Consider the following 27,703-nt stretch of genomic DNA (forward strand, 5'->3'; position numbering starts at 1 on the left):
GTGTGCCAACAAAGGTCTCTTACAGTCTCATCCAGTCTGAAGGTACTTCTTTGGGTAAGAGACTGACTTTGTAAAACTTAGTAACTGAATCAGGGTCTGGTGGCTCAATGCCTGTGATCCTACAACTTGGGAGGGTGAGGCTTAAGGAGTCCTATAAGTTTCAGGCTAGCCTGGGCTACATGGGGTAGGGACAGAGGTTCATCTCAAAACAAAAACAAGACAAAAAGGTTTTACTATTGAATGAAGACATGACTGAGCATGGTACTGCCAGACATTCTCCTAGCCCAGGACACTTAGGTCATCAGAGAGATCCTTGCAGTGCCAGAAAGCTATCCGATGGGCTGGGTTTCACGTGGAGATTCCTAGGCCAGCAAGGCAGCCTTGGCTCTACCCTTGCCATTCTTGTAAGCCCTGAACAAGCTTCCTTTAATGTGGCAGGGAGTTTAGTTCAGTCCCTAAAGTTGTCTCTACGAGTCAAAGCATTTGACATGGCTGCAGCAGCAAAGGTCTTAGGGATAATCAACCTTTAATCACGGCTCAGCCACACTAATTTGGTGATAGGAAACAAATGATCTTGAACTACCTCAGTCTCGGTTTCCTTATTTATAAAACGTGTAGTATTTCCCTCTCATGTGTGCTGAGACTGTTTCTACAATGAGTACTCTTCTCTTTTTCACACAGGGCTAAGCCTGGAGGTGGTAATCAAATGGTAAGGGCTGGCGATCTTAAAACATCCGCGCTCTTACTCACCAGCTGGCCCGGAGACCCTAAGCCCTTTACAGCGAACCCCAACTTATACCACACCTCAGTCAGCACAAAAAGCTGGACCATTCAATTGTGTTCAGCAAACAGGAATGCTCCAGAGGTTTGAATCCAAAAGGGGGGACCGCCAGGTAGTGCATACGCGGCCTGCTTTCAGAAAAGGCCTCTAAGAGCTGTCGAGCCCATGCTGATCACCTTTGTGAAATGTGGGCCGACTGATAACTCAAAGAGCCCTGGGACGAGTTAGTTCTGTTGCCGTGGGAACTCCAGATCTCATTGCATTGTCAAGTCTCAGCAGAGAGCCTGCATTCACACTACTGGGCACTGATTAAAAACTACAAGAAAAACATTCTCAGCGCCCTGCCGACTTGTATAGTGAGGCCCCAGCAGTCTGCAAATTCAAAGCTGAGCTCCCGAGTGGAATTGTGTAGCTTGTTCCTCATTCTCCGACACTTATTGTCCCCCAGGGTTCTTTCGGACCTTTAGAGAGGCTTGGGCACGAGCTGAGTACCGTAACCCTCCATTAGACAGACGGGGAAACTGAGGGCGGCAGCCTTGGTTTGCACTCTCAGACGTGGTGACTGCCAAGAAGTCAGTTGGCCGGATGATGAAGAGACCCAGGCAAGCCAGGAGCTGCGGGCAATGAAGGAGGGAGGAGGCCGGGGGTGGGGCGAAGGGAGGGGCCGGACCGGACTCACCATTCAGTCGGGTTTGCCGGTTGGCTCGCACTCGCAGGAAGGTCTGGGAGAAAATCCCGGGCAGATGCAAAAAATAGAGAAGAGAGCGTCAGACGCGGCCAGGAGTCCCGGCCCCTACCCTAGTACCCGACCCTCATCCAGGCCCGCCCCGCCCCAAACAGCCCGTAAACAAACCTACTTCCTCCCTCCCGCCGGCCCCCCTGCTCCGCCGGCCGCTCCGGGCCCTCGGCATAGCCGCCCGGGCTGCTCTAACGGGAGCCCGCGGCCGCCGCGCGGTGCCGCCCCAGCCCCAGCCTCCGGCGCTCTGGGCTCCGCAGCAGCCCGGCCGGCAAGGGCGGCGATGCGGGCGGATTCCCCCCGGCTGCCCGGCGGCGGCGGCACCTCAGCTCCCAGCAGCGGCGGCGGCCATGTTGGCCCTGATCACGTGATTCGCTGCCGTAACGCGCCGGAGGTGAAAGTTCACGGGCTGGGGTGGGGGGGTTGGAGGTGGGCAGACCCGGGGTAGGAGATTGCGGTTTGCCACGAGGTTGACTACCTGCTGGGGCCGCGATCCTCCGGCCCCTCCCACAGCCCCTAAGGACTCTCCGCTCCAGCCTGGGCCGCCCACTGGTGCTTCCCACCCCGCCACGTTCTTTCGGGCCCCTGAGAACGGCCCGGGCTCCTGCATTCCGCGCACGGGCTCAGGGTAGCACCTCCAAAGGGGTGCTTTTCCAGGGAGAAAGCATAGCAGTTCCCGGTCATCGGCGGGGCCTGCCTCCACCAATGCCCAACGGGAAGACTTCCTCACGCCTCTAGCCCAGCGCAGGATGCCCTACATTTCATCGCCTGCAGGCCTTTCCTGGAGTTCCCATAAGCATCACGTGCCCATTATGCTAACAGGGATCCAGACTCGGCGCCTTTCTTCTGGGTTTTCAGTATCACCTGTTGAAGCGTGCTCTAGCGGTCACCTTTGATGCACCTTAATAGCATTCATCCCTCACACTGAATCGCCTGGATCTTGGGAATCCACCTTTAGATATTCAAATTTTCTTTTCAACACCTCTGGTCTATCTCCTACACAACCTGCAGCTTCGCCTCCTGTAAGACTGCATTCATCTCTACCCTCCTTTTCGCTTGTATAACTTTGGGTTGGTGGGTTGACCACTCCGGAGCTGGTTAAGACTCGTTTGGGCAAACCAAGAGCGCAGAATGCCTCCTAGCTATAAGAAGACACCCCTTAGGATTTCTTCAGTGACTACCTTATTTTGTTTGTTTGTTTGTTTGTTTTATGAAGCACTTTTATTTGCTTAAAACTCTTGAAATCACAACCTCACGAGGCACCTTATTTTCAGACATTTATTTTATACTGGCTCTCAGTCGCAGGTGTTTCGCTGCTCTTTTCTTGACCTCCAGTGTCCCTCCCTAAAACCAGTCCTTCACACACTTCACATCTTTTGTGCAAAATTAGCGTGTTTCTTTTTCTTTAAATCTTTCAAGGATTTGCCACAGAGAAAAATTTGTAACTTGACCCACCTGCTCTTCCCTGCTCTGCCTGCTTCTCTAGTCTGTTGTACCACACCTATTGCATCCTTTGCCCCCACTCCCACCCTCCACCCCGAGACAGCCATGTAAAGCTACCTATAGAACTTTTGAACACTGTGCTCTGCTTCAGATAGCTCTGTGCTTGGTGATAGCCACCTGCTCCCTGCTGTGCAGCCATCAGGACTCCAGCAAGGCTCCATTTTTTTTTTCTACCCCATTTGTTCTCTGCATTTTCTCAGAAAGCTCCTTAACATTCTTCTGATCCTGTGTATGTTCAGTATTTAAATGTTTCTTTTCTTGGAAGGCAGCTCATCTCTGTCTAGTCTCCAAACATAGGTTTAGCATGAAGGGGATATATCAGTAGGATAGAAGGTGTGAAGCAAGCCCTGGGTCAACTAAGAGCTGGGGAATTGCCAGAGCTGGAATACAGAATATCCCTTAAAGGCCAATGTGTTAAAAGCTTGATCTCTGGCTTAGTTCTCCTGGGAGGTGGTAGAACCTGGAAGAGGTAGGGCCTAGTGAGAAGTCTTCAGTGCCATGGAAGACCCAAAGCAACAAAGTCAACCAGGAGCCAAGATAAACTGTTCACTTCAGGGATGTGTTACAATAATGGAAATTTGGACTTACACAGGGACAATCTAGCGTACGGGACATACAGCTTCTGTTTCAAATTTTAACTTGTTTCTCACACATTATATTATTAGGAAAGTCTGGAGACCATGAATTCTAGCTTGTAGAGTTGTCATGATGGTAAAGCAGCAGCATGGTAGAAGTGGGTTAGGCAACAAAGGGTTAAATGAATAGGGATCCAAACCAGAAACCATGCCCTCTGCTTAATTCCGTGATTTTTTTTTCTCACTGTTAGGGAATGAACCAAAATGGGGCCTTGAATATGCTAAGCAAATGCTCTACTACTGAGCTACACAGCCATCACCTTTCATTATTTCAGTTTGAAACAGGGCCTAACTTGAGTTGAACCTTGAACCTTAGCCCAACCTGGCTTCAGCTTGCTGTCTGTCTCATTTCAGCCTCCTGGGTAGTTGGTAATGCCCGGCTGTCAGTGATTTTTAAAGTTTAGCATATTTGCCAGGCAGTGGTGGTGCACGCCTTTAATTCTAGCACCTGGGATGCAGAGACAGGCGGGTTTCTGAGTTCAAGGCCAGCCTGCTCTACAGAGTGAGTTCCAGGACAGCCAGGGCTATACAGAGAAACCCTGTCTTGAAAAAAAAAAAAAGTCCAGCATATTTGCCCAGCATGGCAGAAAAGAACAGGAGATACCCAGCTAGTTTCCAGCTTCATATCCTGCCAATTTCACTTTCCAGAACCTTATCCAAGAGACTGGTTAGCTTTAATTCTGGGAGCATGCTCCTTTTCAATGAAACTGAACTTTAAACAGGTCCCTCAATACACCATCCCATGTGCTCTTAACACACAGTATGGCCTTTATCTAGAATATCTTTTCTTTCTTGTTCTCCAAGGGGAACTTCTACTGCTTTTCTGTCATTATCCTCTCCGTGGGACTTGTGTGATTTTCCTTTCACAGTCCTTGGAAACTTACATCTTCCCTTTTCATCACATTTAAACTCAGCCATAATGAAGGCAAGGACAGTGGACTGGACAGGAGTAGAACCAGATAAACATTTGAGCAAAGGAAGGCTAAGACAAGGTCTTTGCTTTGGAGGAACTCCAAGTCTAGTTAAGAGTCTGACTCACTGTGAGAGATGAAATGCCCTGTTTTTTGTGGGTTTGCTTCAGAGCAGTATCTCCTCAGCCCCACACCCCCCACACCCGAATTGAAAGGCTAGCTTTGGGTCTGGCTTTGCCCAGTAGATACTGATGGAATCGATGCTGTGTAACTTCCAGATTCTGGTTTCAAGAAGCCTTGCAGCTTTGGCTACTGTTTTAGTGGGACACTTCTAGCATCTGCTAAGACTAGAAGGTGAGAGGTAGCTCAGTTAGCCAGAGTGGTTGCCTAGCATGCCTGAGATTCAAATCCATTGTCCTCCTGTCTCAAAGAAAGAGAGGGGGGTGGGGTGAAGTAGGAATGTAATGTGGACAGGACAGGAACCAGGGGCAGTATAACTGTAAACATGTGGTGAGGCCAGTTCTGAATGAGCAGCGTAAGCCAGGGAATGGCTAGTCAGGCAGTCCTCTACATCCTATCACAGACACACCTGCACATCCATTTTTGCTGCATTATTTACAGTAACAAAGAAACAGAACCAGCCTAGATGTCCATCAACAAGAATGGATACTGAGGGCTGGAGGGAAGGATTCGCACTTAAAAGGAATTGTTTTTGCAGAGGATCCAAGTTCAGTTCCCAGCACCTACATGGTAACTCACAACCATCTGTAACTCTAGTTCCAGGGGATCTGACTCCCTGTTCTGACCTCTCAGGACACCAGGTATTCACAGAGTACACATACATATATAAAGGCACAAACACTCGTAGACATAAAGGTAAATAAATCTAAAAAAGTTTAAAGAATGGAAGATTAAATGTACTGTGTATACACTATTGAAGTGTGTGTGTATGTGTGTGTGTGTATAGGCCAAAGATCAATGATGAGTGCTTCTTCTAACTCTCCACTTTATTTTTTTGAGATGGTCTGTCATGAACCTCAAAGCTTATCTCTGGTAGCTGGCTGATAAGCAAGACCTCGGGATCCTCCTGCTGCTGCCCCCAAGCCCTGGAGCACCACAGCAGCAGCTTGTGCTGTCTGGCTTTTTATGATGGTGCTGGGAATCTAAGCTCAGGTCCTCGCGTTTACGGAGTAAACCCTTTACACAGTCAGCAATCTCTCCAGCCCTGAACAATGGAATTTTATTCAGCTTCTACAGAAAAATGAAATAATGAAATCTGCAGGCAAATGGGTGGATCTGGAAGGTATTATATTAAGTGTATTAATGTATATATAGTACATTTTAATTTTCCATTCTTTAAAAAAAGTTTTAGATTTATCTATTTTTATGTCTATGAGTGCTTTTGCCATTATATATGTATGTGCACCATATGAATACCTGGTGTCCTGAGAGGTCAGAACAGGGAGTCAGATCCCCTGGAACTGGAGTTACAGAAAGGAGGCTATGGGGCATGGGGTGAAAGGTCATGCTAGGAGGACTGTGGAGAAGACAGGAGGAAGATCAACAAAACACATTTCGTGGGAAATGCCACCATGAAACCAAATACTATAAATAACAATTTAAAAGTTTTGAGAAAGAAAAAAAAGGAGGTATTGATTTGTGCTGAGTCAACAAATTCTGTGGATGGAATATTGTATATTAGTATATAATGGACACATGTCTGAGCAGGTGAACACAATACAGGGTAACTGTGCTGAAACATGGGACACAAGGGGTCATGAGAAGAGCTAGACAATCTGGGAAGACTTCTTGGAGGAGACATCGTTTCAGTAGGATGTTGATGGACAAATAAAGATTAGTAGGATCAAAGATTCCTGTCAAAAGTGGTTTGTCTAAAGAGAGGGAAGGAAAAAGGCACGTTTAGGGTGTGGGTAGTTTTAGTTCAATAGGATGAGGCTAAGGCATTGTGGAGGGAGTCTTACAAATGGAAGCTGGGATTACAAATTGGATCCAAATCAAAGAATGCCTTGGTGCCATGCAAGGAACTTGGACTATACCTTATAAATTGCTTAACCTGATTTGTCATTCAAGAAGGTACTTGGAAATCCTTGAGTTCAGGAGGCCAAGGCCAAGGGATTGCATGGAGTGTGAGGCCAGCTTGAGTTATACTCTGAGACTCTGTACCAACAACCCCTCAACCCCCCCCCCCAAAAAAAACCACCCTGAAATGTTTGTATACAGTATCACATAGCTATAATACTAGCACTTGGGAAGCAGAGGCAGGAGGACCACTGTGAGTTTGGGGCCAGACTGGGGCATCTTGGTGAGAAGAGAACCTATCTTAAAGTAGGGAGGGTAGTTTGAGGTCTAGAAAGGGAAATTCTGAGGGGTACCTGAATGTGTTCTGCAGGTTTACACACCCCCTAAGCCAGCTATAAATAAATACCAGGTAGGGATGTGTGGGCTAGAGGCTTTCCATATATTCCACAGAGAGTAAAAGAAACTCATTTTTGAGGATAGGGATGGGCTTAGGGAGTTTGAGCCAGTTTCTGCTTGGTGGCCCCTTCCCCTCATGTGTTCAGGCTGCTGGAAGCACAGGGTGGGAGGACAGGTCTTTGAGGGCAGGCCTTTCCTTGCCTCTCCTTTGGAAGGGAACTCTGTGGACAGGGTTTGTCACCTTACATCGAAAGTCCCTAGAGTCAGGTCTTATGTCTCCAACTTGGTTGTCTGATCAGTGCAGTCTTCCAGGGGCTGACTGAGTATCTCTCTCAAAATAGGGTTTATGGGGATGGAGAGATGGCTTAACAGAGAACACTACAGAGGCCCCAAGATTGTTCCTAGCACCCATGTCTGACTTTTCACAACCCCTGTAATTCCACCTGCAAGAGATTCAATGTCCTCCATGAGTACATGTACACACACACGCACACACACACACACCTTGCACAATTTAAAAACAAACTGGTGTCCATGGATGCATGATTTTTTTTGTGTGTATTGGTGTTTTACATATATGTATGTATAAATATATGTATGAATGTGCACCATATGTGTGTGGAGCCCATAGAGGCTAGAGGAGGACATTGAATCCCTTGAGACTAGGATTCTAAATGGTTGGAAGCCCAGGGTCCTCTGGAAGAGCAGCCAGTGCTCTTAACCACTGAGCCATGACTCCAGCCCCTTGGGATGTACATTTTAACCCCATACTGAGGAGATGCCAGCGGAGGATAGGGTCTAGCTTACTCTGAGACCTAGAAAATTTTGTTTTCTTTTTCTGAATGGTGCTGGATAGATCCACGCTAAGCAGCTGCTCTATGGGTGAGTCACATTTCCAGCTCTCAGCTGTGATTGGCACCCACTCTGGAAGCCTGTCATCCCGGTGCCAGGCTGTCCACTGGGAGGGAAGGGTTTCTGAGAAGACACCTTGTTTTAGTTCTAGCCAAAGTTGCCTAGATGTCAGCAGGGACCCTGGCTGTCTACCCAGGTTATCAGTCCCTGCTGTTCTGCCCTTCCACGTCAGGCTATGGTTCTTTTCCCTTTTAGACTGGGGGTACCTGGGAGCCCTGATGCCATTTAAACAAATGGTCCTTGGCTCAGGCTCTTGTTTTCTGCCATCTGAGAAAGCAGGGCTCCTGAGAGCAGACTCAGGCTCCTGGAGGAAGGTCCCTGTCCTTCCTACTCAGAGAGCCTGTGTACAGTTTACTCTGGTTCCCTTCCTGCTCTCATCTTTTAGGACAACGGGTTTAGTTCCTTCCTGTTTGACTAAGATACCCAAAGGCAATATCTGCCTGCTTCTCTCTCTGGGCTGATCTCAGGGTTTGGCAGGAATGAGTGCTTATTTTGGCTCCAGGGCTCTGGCTTTTGAGGACAGAAATCTTCAGTGATCCTGGCCTACACTTCCAGGCCCCTCTTAAGAGAAGAATCCCATAAGCTACTCTGCAATGAATAGGATGCTTCAAAGGTGCTCAGAACCAGCAGAGCCCCCAAGAACCCGGCATCTCACCCTAAAATCCATCTGCTTAATAAGGCCTATTCCCTGACGACTGTGCTTCCTAAGTTAACTGAGGGGCACTGGGCACATAAGGCATCAAACACAGCTCCAGCCTCTCCAGGAGGAGTTAGCACCACGAGCAAGCTTGAATCTTTCACCCAGATGAGATTACTTCAGCCTCCGGCAGGCCACACCCTCCTCACCTGGTATCTGTCTGAGTGGTGCAGGTCCTCGGTGGCAGAAGAGTGTGGGGAAGCCGTTGGAGAGTCTCCTTCCCTCTTGATGGAAGCAGACAACAGGAGGGACTGGAAGAAGAAAAGAACACATGGCCCCAGGCCAGGTGAGAGTTGCACTCTGAGTCCAGGAGTTCCCAGTCCCCTGGGAGCTTTAGAATGGAGACAGGGGGAGGCACAGGGACAGAGGACTACTCTAAAAACCTGGAGTGACATGGTCAAGCACAGAAGTCCAGTTATGAGAGAGGGTGGGTGGACTTAGGTCTAGGTATAGACCCTTGGTTATTTTGTTTGTGACAGTGTCTCACTCTTAGCCCCGGCTGGCCTGGAACCCCCAAGGATCCTCCCATCACAGCCTCCGACCTGCTAAGCTCTCCCTCAGTAAGGAGGGATTATGAACCCGCCCTCAGCGGACTGAACTAGATGTGCTTTGTTCTTCCTTCACGAGCAGATACTCTGGGACCCACATGAAGTATTGGGGGTAAAGCTACATTCCTGCCACCTCGCCTGCCCCTAATATAGGCTGATGGCAGCCCCTCTATGGAGACAGTAAATTAAATAGTATGTATGAGTTTCCAGCGTGTAGCTGGGGATGTATGCTGGGTCCATTTAGGCCTGCGCTGTGGTGATGACCCCAGCAAAAACCTCCAGCAAAACTAATCCCCCTCCGTCAATCCTGGATGGCCTCTTCTACATACGCCTGCAGCTTAGATTAATAAACTGTCTATTTTAAATTGTGTGTGAGCACCACAATTCTAAACACCACATGGCATATTCAGCCCAAGAGCCAGCTCTTGCCAAGGCCTGTTCAGCTGCAAATAGGGGGCTCAGAGGCCTAAAAACAATCCATTCCCCCTCCCTCCCTCAGCTTGCACAGCCCTGAGCCGGAAGCACACAATTCTCTCGAAGTGCTCCCCAGCCTGGAAAACCATGCCAAATCGCCAGTGACAGCCCAAAGAAAGCAATTTGGGGAAGATGGAGCCGTCATTTATCCTTCATCTCTGACTGAACCTTAGGATGTGACCCGCATGCGGTGGCCATGCTGTTCATGCTGCAAGAACATAGGAAGTGAGGGGGTCTAGTTCCCCAGTTGCTGATGTGCCGGGGTGCCTTGATGCATCCATGGCCTAGAAGATGAAGGAGAGAAGCAGAGGCAGAGGGCCTGGGGTGGGATTGGCTCCAAATGGGACTTTTTCACTGACCTAAGCCTCATGGGAGGCCTGCTGGGTGACAGCCCTAGCCAGAAAGATGTCAGGCAATGTTCTTCTCCAATCCCAAGGAAGATGTTGAGAAAAGAGAACAGCATGCCTTGCTGTGTGGACCCCCCCAACAGTAACAAAGCTTTTCTCTGTCTATCTCTGTCTCTCTCTAGGTTAGAAGCCCTGAGAGGCCTCAGCATTACACCTGGGGCAAGCGGAATAAAAAAAGGTCACTGGCGCTTTTTAAACATGGACCAAAAAGCAGTAAAATGTGTTTTGAAAAAAAAAAAAATCCTGGCATTAAATCATGACTTTTTGCCTGGCTCTTCGCCTCATTAAAAGTGGCCTTTTGGAAGGTAAAATTATCATTGTAAGCGATAAGATCTTTAAGAAAATAATTCACGGCTTCTTCACCCTTTAATATGATAGCCGCCACCGGCTAATTTTTTTCTTAATGGCAACGAGGCCATCAATCTTGTCTAAGGGCCCCTCGCCCTCTCCTCCTTCTCCTCCCCGCTCCCTCCCTCCCTCCCTGCCTGTCCTCTTAGTCTCTCTTGGCTTCTACCTTCTGCTTCCTACCTCTTTCTCACATGACCTGCTTCCCTAAAGCTGAGGTCGAGGTCAAGGGGAAGGCAGACATTGTTCAGCTTTGGGGCGTGTGTCTGGAAGTAGGTGAGCAATGGTCCTTTTTCCTGCATCCAGTGATCGGTATGCCAGTGTGAGAGGCTGCAGAAGTGTGTCCGTGCTTAAGACTTAAAAAGGGGGCTGTAGAGATGGCTCAGCGGGTAAGAGCACTGACTGCTCTTCCGAAGGTCCTGAGTTCAAATCCAGCAACCACATGGTGGCTCACAACCATCCTTAATGAGATCTGATTCCCTCCTCTGTGGTGTCTGAAGACTGCTACAGTGTACCCACATATAATAAATAAATAAATGTTTTTTTTTTTTTTAAAGGATATACATTCTGACCTATGGGTCATGTCTGTGAGAGTCAGGTATAGATGAGGAGTGTGCCTCCCAGGGTTGGTCCTTAGAACACAAGCCCTTCTGGTTTCCAGGGTGTCAGCCCAGCCACTCATACTCAGGTAGAGGCCGCACTAGAGGCTTGGTTGTAACCTTCATTACTTCACCATTAAGCACTGTAGTCTGGACCAAGCAAGGCCTGTGCGGCTGCCTGCCTCCTGGCCTGGCTCCCTCATCCCTTTCTCTTCCAGGCCCTGGCCAGGGTGTGCAAAACCCCAGGCTGAGCTGGGTTCTCTGTTCCTCCTTTAGAAGTTAGCTGTGACTTTGCAAGCTTTGAATGTATGTGAATAGTTTGCCTTCTTCCCCATTAAGGGCCCAAGGGACAGTTGGCCAAAGTCATGAAGGGGATACTTGTCACTGACTTCTTTTCCCAAAATTACCCTCTCCAAGGCCACTTCAGGCCTTTCAAATATATGCACCTCTTCATGCCCCTTGCCTACTGGACTGCTGGTGGCCTGGACATTTTGAAACTGTCTTTCCTCAGGGACTGGATGCTCTCCTGTGAGCCCCTAACTCTCTCACTCTATCTTGATCAAAAATACAGGAGTCCCTGGGGGGGAGGGGTCCCTGGGAATTCTTGGCATTTGTTCTCATGTCCCCCACACGCCTGCTCGTTCACGGACTAACTCTGATCCCCAAGGTTCTACACCTGCTTCTCAGTCACTATGACACACACCACGGGAGTAGTGTGAGGACTTCAGAGAAAGGGGGCAGCCTCATGCACAGGGAGGAGGCCAGGAATTCAGTGAGTACCTCGTCCTCTCCCATCTGCTCCTGTGGGAAGACATGTCTGTCGTGGGCTAAGAGGAGATACTTGCTCTCCCTCTTTCTCCATCTGATCACACTCAAGTTTCCTTCACAGATGGACCCAGTATCTTCTCTGGGTCTTTATAAAGTGTGTGTGCGTGTACAGAGAGACAGAGAGAGACAGAGGAGAGTGAGACGGATACAGAGGAGAGAGAGACAGAGACAGAGGAGAGAGAAACACAGAGAGAAACAGAGACAAGAAAGAGTCAGAGAGAGAGAGAAAAAAAGCGAGAGCGTGGGCTGGTGAGATGGCTCAGTGGTTAAGAGCACTGACTGCTCTTCCGGAGGTCATGAGTTCAAATCCCAGCAACCACATGGTGGCTCACAACCATCCATAATGAGATCTGACACCCTCTTCTGGTGTGTCTGAAGACAGCTACAGTGTACTTACATATAATAAATAAATCTTTAAAAAAAAAAAAAGCGAGAGCGTGCTAGCTTCTATCTGTACTGAGCTCCCACACTTTCTTTCACTGTTTACAGCCCACCTCCCTCCTTTGAGTGCCTGTGTCGCCCACACCCTGGGGCCACTTTTGACTCCCTCCTCAGCCCTCCCTGTGCTTAGCCTGTTCTTAGTTCCTACGGGATTGGGGTGATGGGGCTGGCATGACTCTTGTCATTTTTCCTCCAACACGCCGCAAACTGTGTGAGGCTAGGAATGATCTCCCCCTGATTCACTCCTCTCCTGCCTAGAAAAAGAAAAAGTCAGAAAATCCTTTCCACAGATGGATGCTGCCCCCCGAGCTGCACCCCAACACACCAAGCAGTCCCAGGCATTAGGCTGACATCCAAACACTGGCGGCAGTGGGATCCATGGATGTGCCTGTTTCTCAGGACCAGCCACATCCTAGCAGGCCTAGGTTGGAATAGGCAAGAGGGAAAGCGTAATTGGCCACCTACCTTGGGGGTGCCTGGAGCCATGGCATCCTTCAGAAGGGAAGTTTTGCTGTCAAGAAAGAAAAAGAACAGGGTGACTATTCCACCTGGTGCCCAGGTCTCATGAATGAGGGTAGATTAGCAAGCTAAGCCCCAAAGAAGGTATTTGCAAGCATGGCATAGTCTAGCCAGTTCAGTCTAGTTCCGCCCAATACACACAACCCAGTGACCTAGGACCTAGCTCAGCTTCCAGGTGCCAAGGACCATGCTGGCCCCTGGGAGGGGACATAGGCACCAGTCAGAGTATGGGAAGAAAGGGGCTTTACCTAGAATCAGCCCTGAAGAATCTGTCCTGGGGGCTCCCTCCTCAGCCCTCCCTGCTCTTAGCCTGCTCTTAGTTCCTACGGGATTGGGGTGATGAGGCTGGCTGACATGACTCTTGTCAATTCTTCCTCCAACACGCTGCAAACTGTGTTAGGCTAGGAATGATCTCCCCCTGATTCAATTTGTCAGCCCCAGGCCCTCCGGCATCGGGTGGCAGGCAGGAGAGTGCTGGGCCCTGAAATATGGTGGGCAGTTCAGAACGGGCGGGGGCTGGGGTGGGAGGTGATGGATGGGTTGTGGGGGAGGCAAGGACTGTGTTTAATAACAAAATTGGTATGCAAGGCCACATCCCACGCTAAGCAGGAGTGATCCAGAGCCACAGAGCATTACAAATCCCGCTAAACAGATGCTGACAATGGAACAAGACGTATCAAATCAGATCCACTTCAGAAACATTAATATCCCTGCTCCTGCCCCTTCCTGCAGGCTGCCTCCACTATAACACCTGCATTTGTGCTCACACACTGGCACGTGTGCATCCATGGATGCTCATGCACACACACACACACACACACACACAAATGCATGCATGCAGGGGGCTGTTGATGCATGCACAGAGGCAGACAGAGCCCATTTTCATAGGCTCTCCGCACACACACACACACACATAAAAAGCACACAGGTGGATGACGTCCACAGACACATAGACAGAAAGCATGAAAGGACACAGATACATTGAAACTAGGGTACACGAGGCACATATGAACTTAGTAAATATATGCATAAGGAATATTTGCATATGTGCTCAGGCACTCAATTAGGCCAAACAGAAACGCATGATGTGGAAGCAAAATCAAATGCAGACATGGCTAAAGTAGTGACTGTCAGTGGAATAAGGGATGTGGGCACACCCAGAGAACACTTGGCAATGTCTGAATTACATATACATGTATGAACGTACATACATACATACATACATCACCTAACACATGCTAGACAAATGTTTCACAACTAAGCTACATTCTAGGCCCCTAGCAATAGTTTTGATTGATTTCTGATTGTTCAAAATGGGTGTGGAAAGGGGGTTGCTACTGGCATCTAGTGGGTGCACAGTGTTCCACATCCTATACTATCCTAGACATCCCCCCTCACAGAGAATTATCGGACCCAAAATGTCAATAGCGCCAAGGTTAAGAAGCCCTGGTCTCAAGGTACATACAGACTATCATTCTACCAACAGGCACATAGATGTGGGGAGTCACACCCAGAGACTCAGACATGCATACAGATGCACAGGGTCACTCCCAGAGACATGGCCATAAAGACAAATCCACAACAGCCATGAAGACTGGATGATGAATGGCTCATGTACAAAAGTCCACATGAACACACGCAGAGATAGACTCCTCTAAAGCACTGCCGTACCCAGATACATGCACACCTACAGATGTACACGCTTCAAGGATCACATGCACATGGCACTGCAAAAGCTACCAGTCTCCATAGCAGAAGGGCCATGTCTGAGAATCAGAATAGAGCCACAGTAGAGCCACCGGTCTGTTCATGCAGCAGGAACAGCACAGACTAGAAAGGACTTCTAGTAAAGCTTCTATCAGTTCCAGTATGTTCACTAGCAGTCTGTGCCTGGCTCTGATGGAGGCACTGGGCATGTGGAGGGGGAAGCTTAGGTGCCCTGAAGAGGAACTGGCTTGCTAGTTCATAACTTTTATCATTTCTTAACTTCTTCATTCACTCAGGGAACACATGTGAGCATGGCCACCCTGCAGACAAAGTGAGCTGTCTGCTATCCACGCTGTTGCTGTACTTGACCCTGGGCTGGGACATGGCTATCTATCTATTGGGGCTGTATTAGGGTGAGATCAGAAACTGAAGTAATGAAGGATTTATTGTGTACCCCACGGTAGATGGCAGAGACAGGGGCCTTGTGAATGTAATTTCACCCAAAACCAAGACAAGACCAAGAGACACCTTTGTGGTCTCATAGTCCATAGAGGGTTTGGAATTCCAGGGTTGTTTGTTTGTTTGTTTTAATTCTCCCTCACTAAAGTTATGCAGGACATTGAATTTCTTTTCTCCTTGCTTACTGTGCAGCTTTGGGCAGGGTCTTGCCAATCCTGGGCTCATCTCCTTTGCCAGTAAGTAGGATGGGTTCACTTGGGGTCAGGATGTCCAGCCTGTGATCCGGCAAGCCCATCTTTCCATCCTTCTCAGCAAAGCTCTTTCCTTTGCTTACACGGGGCCAGCTCAGCCTCGGCCTCCTGCCCTGGCTTTCAGCAATACCCTTTCCTTCCCTTTCTTCTATCAACCCCTTTGACGGCAAGTTTTCTTGGTTTTCTGGAGCCCTAGAGCCTGGTGCGTGGCTTGCCTCGGAGGAGAGAGGTCTGGGTCCTGAGCTACCGCCCAGCCCATCAGCTCTGACTTCCGTCCCTCCCTGTTTCCACAGCCCGCCCCCAACAATTTCTCTCCCTGCTCAGTCACTCCCTGCCTAGTGATCCATGGGTTTTAAATTATAACTGGGATCTAGGAAACGCGTTCCTAAGTACAATATTCATGGGCTGGGCTGACACTTTTAATTAAGGTGATTTACACTGAATTATCCTTGGAAATAAAGAAATGGTGCACTGCCCGGGAATAAACCATCATCACCAGCCGCCTTTGTAAGTTACACTTCGTTTTAATCTATTTGGGGAATTGTTTATCTAGTTCATTACCCAACCAAACACCGAGGCCGGCCTTAAATAAGGCTTAAGTAGGGGTGGGGGCATTGCCGTCTGTACACCCCGCCTCTCCTTAGGAGCTACCCAGTCTCCCTTTAGATTTTTTTCCAGCCCCTTTAAAGCACTTCCCAGAGGAGGCTGTTTGCCCAGAGGCTGGCTCCCATAGAGGAGCTCTCTAAGCCTGTGAAGGTTCCATGCCCAGGGCTGTCTCTTCTTAACTGGTGGAAACTTCTGTCTAGGGGCCACAGAGAGGTCTCAGAGCCCTGCCATCTTGAGCCCCCATTTAGGTCCTTGTCTGTCTCTCTATACACACACATGGAGCCCTTAGCCCGAAGCCATCTCAGAGGTATCTTGGCCTCAAGTCACCCAGAGTCCTACCTGTTGCTTCCTCTCTGACTGTGGACATTACCTCCAACACACTCCCAACCATCCAAATCAGAATGTTCTCTCCTAATAAGTATCCTAGGTAAGTCCTTTGGGCTTCTCCATCCTCTTAATCTACTCTTCTGCATGCCCCGCTTTCAGCCGCTGTCCTAGGGCAGCCTCATCAATGGTCCCCTGGATCCCTGATTTGCCTCCATTTCTGCCTGCAGTCGCTCTTCATAGTGGCACGTCTCACTAACTTGTGGGCCATACTCTCGCATGGAAGGAAGGCCCTTCTGACTCTGTGTTTGACCCAGCGTTTACGCTTTGTTCTACGTAGCCAAGCCCTTGGGTCTAAGGGAGGCCCTGTTAAGGTTCTAGGTGGGGAGAGACAGAATGGGGTGAGGTGTTGAGAACTCTGCTTTTCCTGTGGGGACTTGGCTGTTCATGGTACCTGGGAATGTTCATCTCTGGGAAGGTGGGTTCTTTCAGTGTGTATGTGCGTGTGTATACTGAGCTGTGTGGGAATGGAGAGTTTGTGCATTGCATACGTGTGTGTCAAGCCTGTGTTTGTGAAAAACAGCTTCCTTTGCTTAGGAGCTGTAAGGTCCTTGCTTCGTTTGTGAGCCCCCAAGCACACATAGGAGCTGCCGTAGGTTGTTGGGCAGTGGAGGCAGAAGGCCAAAGAGCTCCATCTAGAAAGTTCCAGAAGTAGAACTACCTGGGAGTCTAGCCTGGCAGCAGCACCCACGGGCTCAGGGCGGGCTAGGCTGAGGAAAGACAAGTGAGGGAGAGCAAAGGAGGCAAAGGCAGGGTAACAGGGGTGGGGTGGGGTGGGGCAAGTAGAGTGAAGAGGGGAGGAGCCAGCACTGGAAACAAAGGGAGAGGAGCCAAGCCACATGCCCGGATGAAGCCAGAGGGCGGGGAGGAGGTGGACTTGGCCACAGGTCACGAATCCAGGAGGCTCACTTTCCGGCTCCTGCCTCCTGTGGGACTAACTCAGTTTCCTCCTCGGTGAACCGGTCCATCTATTCAGGATACTGATGGTGGGGAGAAGGAATGTGGGTGGGGTGGATGGAGCTCTTTTCCCAACCTCCTTTGCCCATCCTTGGGCTAGTCCCAGAGAGCCAGCACGGGGCGGGGCAAGGGCAACCAGGCTGGGGACCCTCGCTCGCGCTGCCCGTCAGCCCGGAGGGAGCTGACACACGCTCCTTGGGAATTTATCACGCACCCAATTACAATGTTAATTGGCAAGTTCCTGAAATCAATTAATTCGCAAATTTTTTCCAATTAAAAATCCAGATAAATCACAGGGGCGGCGGCGGCAGCGGCAGGGCTGGTCCAGCCCGCAGTCCGGTGGACGCAGCGGCCGCGGGGAGGGGGCGCGCGTGGGGAGGGGGCGGCGGGGGCGGCTGCCCTTGAACGCCTTTGCCGGCCGGTCCGACTGTCAGCGCGCCGGGCGCGGCGGGGCCGAGACAGATAAAACCATCGACCCGTCGCCGCCAGCGCTTCGGCTTTATCGATCCGACGGGAATTTCACTTGCTGTGCAGATCCCGCTGTCCGGCTGTCAGACACCCGGTGGGGAGGAGGGCGTGCCAGGGGCGCAGGGCGTGCACGTACTGAGGGCGGCGTGGGCATTAGGGGGTGCAGGCATAGGCCCGGACGTGAGCCGACAGCCGCGAGCTGTGGGTGCTCTGAGAAACGTGGATGATGAGGGATTTATGCAGGGTCACGAGCAAGGAACGGAAAAGGAGAGGGAGATGGCCTGGGCGGTGCGGGCTGGGGCGGGGGTTCTCGCTCAGGAGGCAAAAAGAACAGTTTTTCAGCAGGGCAGGCACCCTTCCCAAATGCGCTCTGCAGATCCCCGCGGTTTTCTGTTCTTGGTTGAAGTCCTCTTCATTGGAAGCAAATTACCCAGAAGTCCTGGTACAGCTTGCAGGATGTTTCTTTCACTTTCTGCCCCTGACAGGTCAATCCCCCGGTGTGTGTGTGATGGGGGAGGGGAGGCGAAGAGCAGGGCGCTGGTGTCAAGACTGCTCGAGACAAATCTTATATGTATAACTAAGCGGGCAACAACCTTAGAGAAGTCACTTAACATGTCTGTGCCTCCATTTCTTCATCTGTAAAATGGGAGTTATATCTATAGTCACACACCACAATTAGCAACGGGCTGGCTACATATCTGAAAGTGGTCCCATGGGGTTACATTGCCGAGTGGCAATGTAGTTTTAAGTACACTTCACGGTGCTCACATAACCAAAAAATGTCTAAGGATGCATTTCTTAGAATGTATACCCACCATTAAGCAATGCATGACTATCACATAGCTGTGAGAAGAATATATAAAGCTCTTGTCAGACAGTGGATTCCACGAGGTTCATTATTATTACCACACTATAGCTTCTGTGGGGCTTTTAAAGTGTGCCCACGTGCTTTTCTGATACTTTTGTCTTCTTTAAGAATGAGAGCTTTTAGAGCAAAGTTCACCTCCCTTGAGTATGGACTGGGCTGGACTGGAAAGTTGGGTCAGCCAATGAAGGCTAGGCTCACAACCAAAAATATAGGAGTATGAGCTATGCTCGGTGATTTTCTCCATTGCTTCCTTCCTTCCTCCTCTGTCCCTCTCTCCATCTGGTTCTTCCCGTCTCTTTCCCTCCCTACCTTTCCTTTCTTCCTATCTAAAGATATGATCTCACTACCTAGCTCATTACGAAGCTCAGGCTGACCTCCAGTTCCAGGTATTCCTGCCTCTGTCTCTGGAATTACAGCTATGCACTGTCACACCCAGTTTACAGCCTAGAACAGTTTAAAGTGGTCGGACTAGTGTGTAGGCTTTCGGGGAAGGCACTGTGGCTTCCTTCCCGGGGTCTCTTTCTTGGCTCACATGCTTGTGGGCAGTCAAAGCTGCCTTTGGAGAAGTGTGGAGAAACTGAGATTCCTGCTTACAGCTCATGGAAGCAAACGATCTTGGAAACAGCCTGCAGTCCAGTCAGACATCAGATGACTGTAGCCTTTGGTGACATTCTTCTCTCTAGCCTTAGGAGAGAAGCAGAGCTAGTAGCCATAGCTACCCACGATAACATAGCTATGTTGTCCTGGAACTGGTGACCCATAGAAATAGACAGTTTTTTTTTTTTTTCATTGTGTCTGTATGTGTGTAGGTCAGAGAGCAGCTCCTCCCTCCACCTTTATCTGGGTACTGGGGGTGGAACTCAGGTCCTACAGCTTGTGTAGTAAAAGCCTTTACCTGCTGAGCCTTCTTACTGGTCCCAATAAATGTCTTAAGCCATTACGTTTTGGAGTAATTTGCCAGTAGGTGACTAGTATTTCCTTTAAAGTCCCTCCCTTAGGAAGCCTTCTTTTCTCTCTTGGGTTTGGTGCCTCACACTGCTCTGATGTAGCAGCCTCTATCCTCATCCTCCCTCAGTTCTTTCTTACACCGAGTTTTCCAGGACAGAGGAATTTTGGGACCACTGTGCCTTGCATTGAGTCAGGCCTGATGTCTTGAAATAAGCAATAGGAAGGAATGGAAGGCTGTTCCTCTGTGGGGCACGTGGTGGCTTCTAAAGATGGTTGATGCCTGGTCTCTATCCCACGTGCTCTTTTAGAATGGGATCTAGCCACTCCTCCCATCAAAAAGGATGCACGTCCTCTCACCTTGAATCCAAGGGGGTTCGCAATGCCTTGATCAATGGAGTACTACAAGTGGCACTAAGTGACTTCTGAGGCTCCGTTTGAAAGGGTGATTCAGGCCAGGCTGGAGCCCGGTGGTAGGAAAAGGCTCTAAGTTTGATCTTTAGCTACACACTCCCCCTCAGTGTTCCATCTTGTTGGCTAGTACATTTTGTTTTGGAGACCTAAGCTGCCGTGTAAGAAATCAAAGTACCCCAAAGCTACCAAGGGATGAGGAGGCCCAGGCCACGTAAAGAAAACACATGCAAGTGCTTTAGACTCAGCCCCATCTGCAGTGAGTTCTAGCTGACAGCCAGCAGCTTATCACCAGACGATGTGAAGGAAGAAAGAATCTGTAGATGGTCCCAGCTCCCAGCTGAGCATCCAACATCTGGAACAGACACAGCCAACCCCTCGGTGCTCTGCCGGGATTCCTGACCCCAAAGATTGTGGGAACAAAATGGAACAGCTGATCCATACTGCTCAGATTAGAGGTAATTAGTTAGTTCTCTCCTCTGCCCTCTGGATAATCTGGCTCCTCCCCAAGGATCTGGCTAGGGCAGAGGAGGGCTGGGAGGAGCTAGGGTAGAAACACACTTGAGAGCCATCCCAAGATGGTTCCCTCTCAGTTTTTGAGGTTTATAAAGAAGGTGCCACTTTCTCCCCCTGAGTAACAGGGCTAGACTGGGCCTCTGGTAGAGCTGCCAGACCCTGTACCCGCTTTTATCCAGCTCCAAAGTCAAAATTCTGGGCTCGTGGCAGTGGCTGGCTCCCTCCTGTCCAGCTTCTCTTATTCTGAGGCTGGACCCTGAGGATTCACTTTCCTCCACCCCCCAGCGTCCTCCCAAATAAAGTGAGAAACATCACTGAAAAAACATAGAACCGCAACAGGGGACTAGTTTCCCCCCCAGAGTCTCCCATGAGACTGAGTAGCTAGCAGAAGCCGTGGACTCCCCTAGCAGGCAGACTCCCCATAGGTGGCTTACCTGGCAGGCAGCTGGGCCAGCTGCTCCAGTTCCTGCTCCATATGTTCCTGCAGCTCACTGGGCCTCAGCAGGACTTGGCAGATGGGGCAGAGCGGGGCTTGGCTGTCAAACAACGCTACTGCTTTCTTCTTACCTGGCCAGGGAAGGAGAACAGACACTATGAGCAGAGCTGGTCTGTAGCGGGGAAATCCTGTGTCCCAGGCCTTCAGCCCAAGCCTACTGCTGCTTTCTAGGGATTCTGGACCTGGAGACGGCTGAGGTATTCATTGGCAGCTGCAGAGGCCACAGCCATAAACGATGCCTTCTCAGCTGGCTGCCCCTCTAGGAAATCTATTGGGACACAATCAATGCTCTGTGCAATCAAGCCTTGATCGTCCCATCTCACACGTGTTTAATCATTCCATCACCCAGAATGCTGAGTGGCCCTTGTCTCTTTTTCTCGTTGCTTTCCTAGTTTCCAGATTTGGAGAAAGAAGAGATGGGAAAGGAGAGTTCATTCCTACAGTCATTCAACAAGCATTCCCTCCTTGTTTTTTCTTTCTGACCCAGTATTATCACAAGGCAATGAGAGTCCCAGCATGGAATCCAGGTTCTTTCTTCAGCTTCTGCTTTCTTCCTTCTGTGTGCTGGGCGAGCTTGTTCATCCCATGGTTATAATGCCCACCTCCTATTTTCTGGACCTCTACCTGGCATTCCTTTGTGCCCCTATTAACCAATGTCTAATGGACACCAATACCTGAATGTCTTCTAAGAATTTCAAACCCAACAATTCAACAACTCAAATTTGAAATCTCCTATCTTGTCACTCCTTACAGGCCTGTTACTCCTCCAGCTGTGCCCATCTCTGGTAGGATAACTTCAGTCCCTTCTCAGCCATTCCAGTGACCTTAGCCTTACTGTGCACTCCCTTGCTTGCCCGACTTCCCTTTCCACATTCATGTATCTATCAAGTCCTGTCCATTCTACTACTTCTATAGCTATTTATTTTTTTTAAATATTTATGAGCCGGGTGTGGTGGCACACACTTGGGGGGCAGAGGCAGTCGGGTCTCTGAATTCAAGGCCAGTCTGGTCTACAAAGTGAGTTTCAAGACAGCCAGGGTTACACAGAGGATCTGTCTCTCAAAATCAAATAAAATTAACATAATAAAAAGCATTTATACATGTATTGTGTATTTGTGTGTGACTGTATGAGTGTGGGCATGTGTGTACCCAAGTGCACATGTGGAATGTGTATATCTGTGTGTCTGTGAGTGTGGGCATATGTGTACCCAAGTGCACATGTGGGAAGACAACTTTAGGAATTCCACTCTTTGAGGTGAGGTCATTCTTCCTTTTTATAATTTTTACCTTTTCTTTATTATATTTTATTAATTTTTTATATGGATGAATGTTTTCACAAGTGTATATGTGCACCACATGGATGCCTAGTGCCCACAGAAGGCAGAAAGAGCATTGGATTCCCTGGACTGGAGTTAGAAATGGTTGGTAAGCTTCTGTGTAGGTACTGGGAATCGAACCTGGGTCCTTTGCAAGATCAACAAATGTTCTTAGCCTCTGAGCCATCCCTCTATGCCCCAAGCGCATCTCTTGCTTCTACTGCTGAGCTGCATACTTCAGACTATCTGGCTCCCAAGATTGCTCTTGTCTTTTCCTCCCATCTTGGTCTAGGAATGCGGGGATTAGAGGTGTGACCTACTACATTTGGCTTTTTACATGAGTTCCAGAGACTGAACTCAGGCCATCAGGCTTATACAGGAAGAACTTTTACCTGCTGAGGCTTCTCCCTGACTTCCTCTATATTCTTAAAATTCACATTCTCCCTATTGAGGTCTCACTACTTAAAATCTTTTTTGAATTTTTTTTTTGTGTGTATCAGTATTGGCCTCAATGAATGTCTGCACTCTGTGTGTGCAGTTCCCTTGGGGGCCAGTAGAGGGCATCAGATTCCCCTGGGACTGGAATTACATGGATAGATGTGTGTTTCTATGTGTGGAATTGAAGTATTCCCAGCCCAGCTGCCTCTCCAGTCCTAGGTCATCTCACTACGTCTCCTGGGTAACCTCACAGGTCTTTTGTGAATCTCCCCAATTCTGATTCTGAGTTTTCTCTTTCTAGAATCTCCTTCAAGCTGAGTGTAATGGGTCATGTCAGTAATCCCAGGGCTAAAGAGGTCAAGAGCTGCTGGGAGGCTAAGGCCAACCTGCACTACATAGTGAGTTCCAGGCCAGCCTAGGCTACAGAATGAAGCCCTGTCTCAAAAGAAAGAAAGAAAAGAAAAGAAAAGAAGAGAAAAGAAAAGGAAAAAACAACCAGCCAACATTTCTCCAGTACACATGTTCACGGAGGGTTGATGGGAAGCTGGAACTCTGTTTCCAGCCTGGCACTAATGGTGACCAGGGCAAGGTTGCCTTGTTCCGCCTTCTTTTGACTCACAAGTTAGGTCTCAATCAGCTTTTAGACATAAAGACCAAGGCAGTGGTGATGAAGGTAGATAGGTTAGCAGGGTTACCGGATTAGATGTAGGCTGCTCAGTGAAATTTTACTTTAGATACACAATGAGTTCTTGAGGAAAAAAAAGTATAATTATGTCCCAAATATTAAAGTGGATATATTGATACTTGAGATCATTGACTTTCCTAAAATCAGCTTTACCTGGTTGTCTAATAGTTTTATTTGCTAAATCTGGCAACCTTATGCCTGAGGGAACTCCTAGGTCAGCCTGAGCAGGAGAGGCTGCTTCCCCTTGACACAGACTGAAAAGGATTATGGCTCCCTGGATGCCTGGATTGAGTCATCTGCAGTCTCTCTCTCTCTCTCTCTCTCTCTCTCTCTCTCTGCGTGTGTGTGTGTGTGTGTGTGTGTGTGTGTGTGTGTGTGTGTGTGTGTGTTCTGGGGAGTAGGAAAAGAGAAGCCTTAACCAAAGTCATGCACTAGGAACATCATAGCCTTCGCTGTGTTCCTGGACTGGGTAGGAGGGGCTCCAGCCTGTGTGACTAGGTCTTTAAGGAAGGAAAGTCCTCTTACTGTGTGTGGTACCACTGTGTGCCACTTGCCTTGGTATCTGGGCCTCGAGTGTTTACATGACAGCTGGAAGGCAGTAAAAGTAAAAGTAGCAGACACCAATGGTCCTGCTTTTTAGGAGGGCTCTGGTCTCAGTTCTGCCTCTCAAGTGGCCTCAGAGGTGGGTGAGGCCCTGGGGCTACTGTCTTCAACAGACAGGGAAATGGAGGCTCAGAATTGGATAGGGACTTTGACGTTGGCTTTGGTCTCAAGGCTTCATTTACTTATTCAATAGACATTTATAGAACAATTATTCTATTTCAGTATTATTGTAAGGAAAACTGGAGCTCTGGAGGTAAGTAAAAAACACAGTTTTGATTTCCAGGAGATGTGGGTGAGACCTAAGAGGGAGGCAGGAGCTCTGTGAGAGGGCTGGAAGATCCACAGGAACAAGGATGGGGCGCAAAGGGAAGCAGGAAGGAGGAGGAAGGGAGACAGGGTAGTTTAAACAGACAATTGGCTAGGATCTGGGGTGTAGAGGGGGAAGTGATGAGAGAGGATCCAGGACACATGGAGCAGAGACATCAGGGCTCAACACTTTTATGGCTTCAACACCAAGTTAGTTTTTTTGGGTTTTTTTGGGTTTTCTTGGGTCCAAGTCCTGCTCTGCGCCTGGGATCCGAGGTTACCATTCTCACACAGGTGTGCTCATTCTCTTGCTTCCCTGACAGGTGCTTTTCTCAGCTCAACCTCTGTTTCCTTACTGGGGAAATCCAACCTTTTTTTTTTCCCTCCCAGCTTTGGGAAGAGCCCTATAGGAATGAGCTGGGGTCAACTTGAAACCTATGCCCTCAATCTCACCTTTATTTCTCAAGGGTTAGAATGGCAGGTGTCAGCACAGTCATGTGCCCCCCTACTTCCCCTCCCCCGCTGTGTATCCTATAATTTTATATTGAGACCTGTGGTCATGACGTGGATTTTACTGCACTAACGACATGGCCTGCCCAGGTTTAATGACAAAATCCATACTCTGGCCCTGGGCCTGCTCCTCGTTTGCATAATTCCCAGAATACAGCTCCCTGAAGCTTTTGACCTGGGCCATTACAGTGGCCATAAAATGGGCCATAAAACCACTGGGGATGGCCAAGGGGAGGGGCCTATGGTCTTGCTGGGGTGGGAATGAGGTCTTCATCTCCACCCCCCTCCCCCAACCTGTCCTAGGCTCAGATGGAGTCATCCTCTGGCGCTTCCTTCCCATGGTTCCCAGAATCAGGGAGTCCATTTCAGGCTGGTAAGGAGTGAGGCGCCCCTGGACAGGTCTTCACGGCTTGTTCATGTGACACAGCCTTGAGTAGTCCTCCTCCAGCCCTTGACAGATCTTCCCAAGAGCCAACAGCCAGGCAAGGCCTTTTGCCACAGGTGGGGTCCAGGTTTCCAGCTCTGTTTGAATCCCAGCCTTCTCGGAGGCCTAGCTTCCTGGGAGGTCAAGAGCCAAGCTGTGCACAGTGGGGAGCCGCGGTGAACAAGAGGGGTGGGGACAGGGACTGGGCTGAGCTGTCAGTGCTAAAGATGATGAATGTGGGAGGTGAGGCGGGAGGCCCGGTGTTATCGGCAGTGGATGGCGGGCGTGAGCGCTCCCCGCTTCTGCTAATCCCCGGGCGCTGCCTCAGCCCTTGCACTGATAACGAGGAAATGGGACTGACAACAATTTTTAGCTGAGAGATTCTTCACCAAAATGCCAGGCGGCCGGAGGTCTGACAGCGCCTGATTGAGTATGTGAGTGTGTGGGGGGAACGCCCGCCGCCCCCTCTCCTCCCATGCAAAGATGGATCGCTCATTCCGCCTCCCGTCCACATTCATTACCGCCTCCCTCCCCACCACCCCTGCCACAGGAAGGCCTGCCACCTCCACATCTCTGCTTGCCATAGGTGTCTTCCAAGCCGGAGGAGGGCAGAGGGGAAGGGGCCCCTGAGCCTCACACAGGGCAACTCCAAGGGGCCTGAGTCAGTCCGGTCCAACTATTGAGGCTCCCTGGTTGTGTGACCGCTAGAGTGGTCCCTTGCTCAGCGGCTAACTTTACTCCCAGACAGCAGAGGGGCTTGGACGGAAGCCTCTAAGAAGGGTGTTGATTAGGTTGAGATAAGAGGTTAAGCCAGGGTAGCACTTCTGCAGCCCGTTCCTCCAGTCTCCCATCAAGTACTGAGTAATTGAGGTGGGGGATGGGGTGGGGGCTAGACCAGCCCTCTGCTGCCCTCCTCTGTTGGGAATTCCTGACCACTGGGGACAGCCAGCACTTGCTGCTCCTTCTCCATCTTCCACTGGGAGGACTGGGGAAAGCTGCTCCTGGGGCCTGCACTGAGTCCTTAGCCTTGTCGCCCCTCTAGTTGGCCTAATTGCTTTTTCCCAGTTCTGTAGCCAAAGGATTCCCTTCTCCCTCTTTATTTGTCGAAGCGGAAATTCCCATCTTTGCTCATCTTTACCAACCTTGCTAAATCCCCAAAGATGCAGGCATTACTCTGGAGAAGAGAGCTTTCTCTGACTCTGATTGAGTCTGGTCAGTCTAGACAGGGTGCAGTTGGTCTGACCTGTAATATGAATCTGAGGCAGGATTGGCATGGTCTAAATAGTGAGTTCCAGCTCAGCCTAAGATGCAGTGTGAGAACTTGTCTGAAGAAGAGGAGGAGGAAGAGGAGGAGGAGAAGAAGAAGGAGGAGGAGGAGGAGGAGAAGGAAGAGGAGGAGAAGGAGGAGAAGAAGAAGAAGAAGAAGAAGAAGAAGAAGAAGAAGAAGAAGAAGAAGAAAAAGAAGAAGAAAGAAAAGGAAGAAGAAGAAGAAGAAAAAGAAGAGGAAGAAAGAAAAGGAAGAAGAAGAAGAAGAAGAAGAAGAAGAAAAAGAAGAAGAGGAAGAAAGAAAAGGAAGAAGAAGAAGAAGAAAGGAAGAAAAGGAAGAAGAAGAAGAAGAAGAAGAGAAGGAAGAGAAGGAGAAGGAGGAGAAGGAGGAGAAGGAGAAGGAGAAGGGGAAGGAGAAGAAGAAGAAGAAAGAAAACAAGGAAGGAGGAGGAGGAGGTGTAGGTTGCCTGCCTAAGACAGGGGACATTAAATTCTGATGACAAATGACATGAGGCAAGATCTCTGGTAGCTCAGGCTAGCTTCAAACTTATTGCAAATTGAAGATGACCTTGAATTTCTAAATGCTGGGCAAACACCACCAAACTCAACAGACGCTGTGTCGGGAAATCAAACCTTGGGCTTTAGGCAAGCTTGACAAGACTCAATTGACCACATCCCTGGCCTGAGACTGGGGCTCTTAAGACTATCAGGCACACCTGTGTCCTGCAGTTCCTCTCCCGGCTCCATTGTCCTAAGAAGTGCTTCCATTTCCTAGTGACCAAGACACAGAACAGAGTAACAAGTAAAATTCTAGGAGCTGCCTCTTCCTAGCTGTGCTGAACCTGGGCCAATCACCTGATCATCTTAGTTTCCCAGTGTGTGGACTGGCAACAGTATCTAACGCCTAGGACTTTTGTGAGGATATAATGAAATCAGCTCTGTGTACAAGTGAGCCATCATCTGCGCCTAGCCTTGGTCTGTCTTCCCACTGGGACTGAATGAGATCAATGACCCTTTGGCAGGGGGATGGCCTTGGCCCTTCAGGCTCCTGTGGAATTTCTCCTACTCATCCACACTCCTATACTTGCTTATTGGTTTATGGATCAGGCTACGCAGGAGAGCAATGAGTTCAGTTTGGGATTTATTTACTTAGAGGAACTGTGAAATGCTCAATGATAGGTTTAGGAGACGCTGATCCCAGGGAAGAACCGAAACTCATCACTGTGGGCTCTGTGCCTAGATCATGGCCCAGCCTAGGGTAGGCAACCAAGATAGACCTATCACATGAAAGAACGAAGAAGAGCGAGCTCATCTA

The 27,703-nt window shown here is 49.4% G+C and overlaps 1 protein-coding gene across 12 annotated transcripts in view; it reads right to left on the bottom strand.

The window, feature by feature from the left end:
• Rnf220 (ring finger protein 220) overlaps positions 1 to 27,703 on the bottom strand; it is a 231,091-nt gene that overhangs the window by 16,197 nt on the left and 187,191 nt on the right. For 6 of the 12 annotated variants that reach the window (XM_031378358.1, XM_031378355.1, XM_031378359.1 and 3 more), the window contains 4 exons: positions 20,779 to 20,911; positions 12,719 to 12,764; positions 8,761 to 8,862; positions 1,461 to 1,503 (listed from right to left, as the gene is read on the bottom strand). In XM_031378358.1, the coding sequence (XP_031234218.1) occupies positions 1,461 to 1,503; positions 8,761 to 8,862; positions 12,719 to 12,764; positions 20,779 to 20,911 (324 nt within the window). Of the gene's footprint in view, positions 1 to 750; positions 770 to 804; positions 1,213 to 1,460; positions 1,504 to 1,634; positions 1,886 to 8,760; positions 8,863 to 12,718; positions 12,765 to 20,778; positions 20,912 to 27,703 lie in introns of those variants that run through there. The other 6 variants (XM_031378363.1, XM_031378361.1, XM_031378364.1 and 3 more) reach the window with 5 other exon arrangements.

This window comes from Mastomys coucha, unplaced genomic scaffold (genome assembly GCF_008632895.1).
Source record: "Mastomys coucha isolate ucsf_1 unplaced genomic scaffold, UCSF_Mcou_1 pScaffold18, whole genome shotgun sequence".
NCBI lineage: Eukaryota > Metazoa > Chordata > Mammalia > Rodentia > Muridae > Mastomys > Mastomys coucha.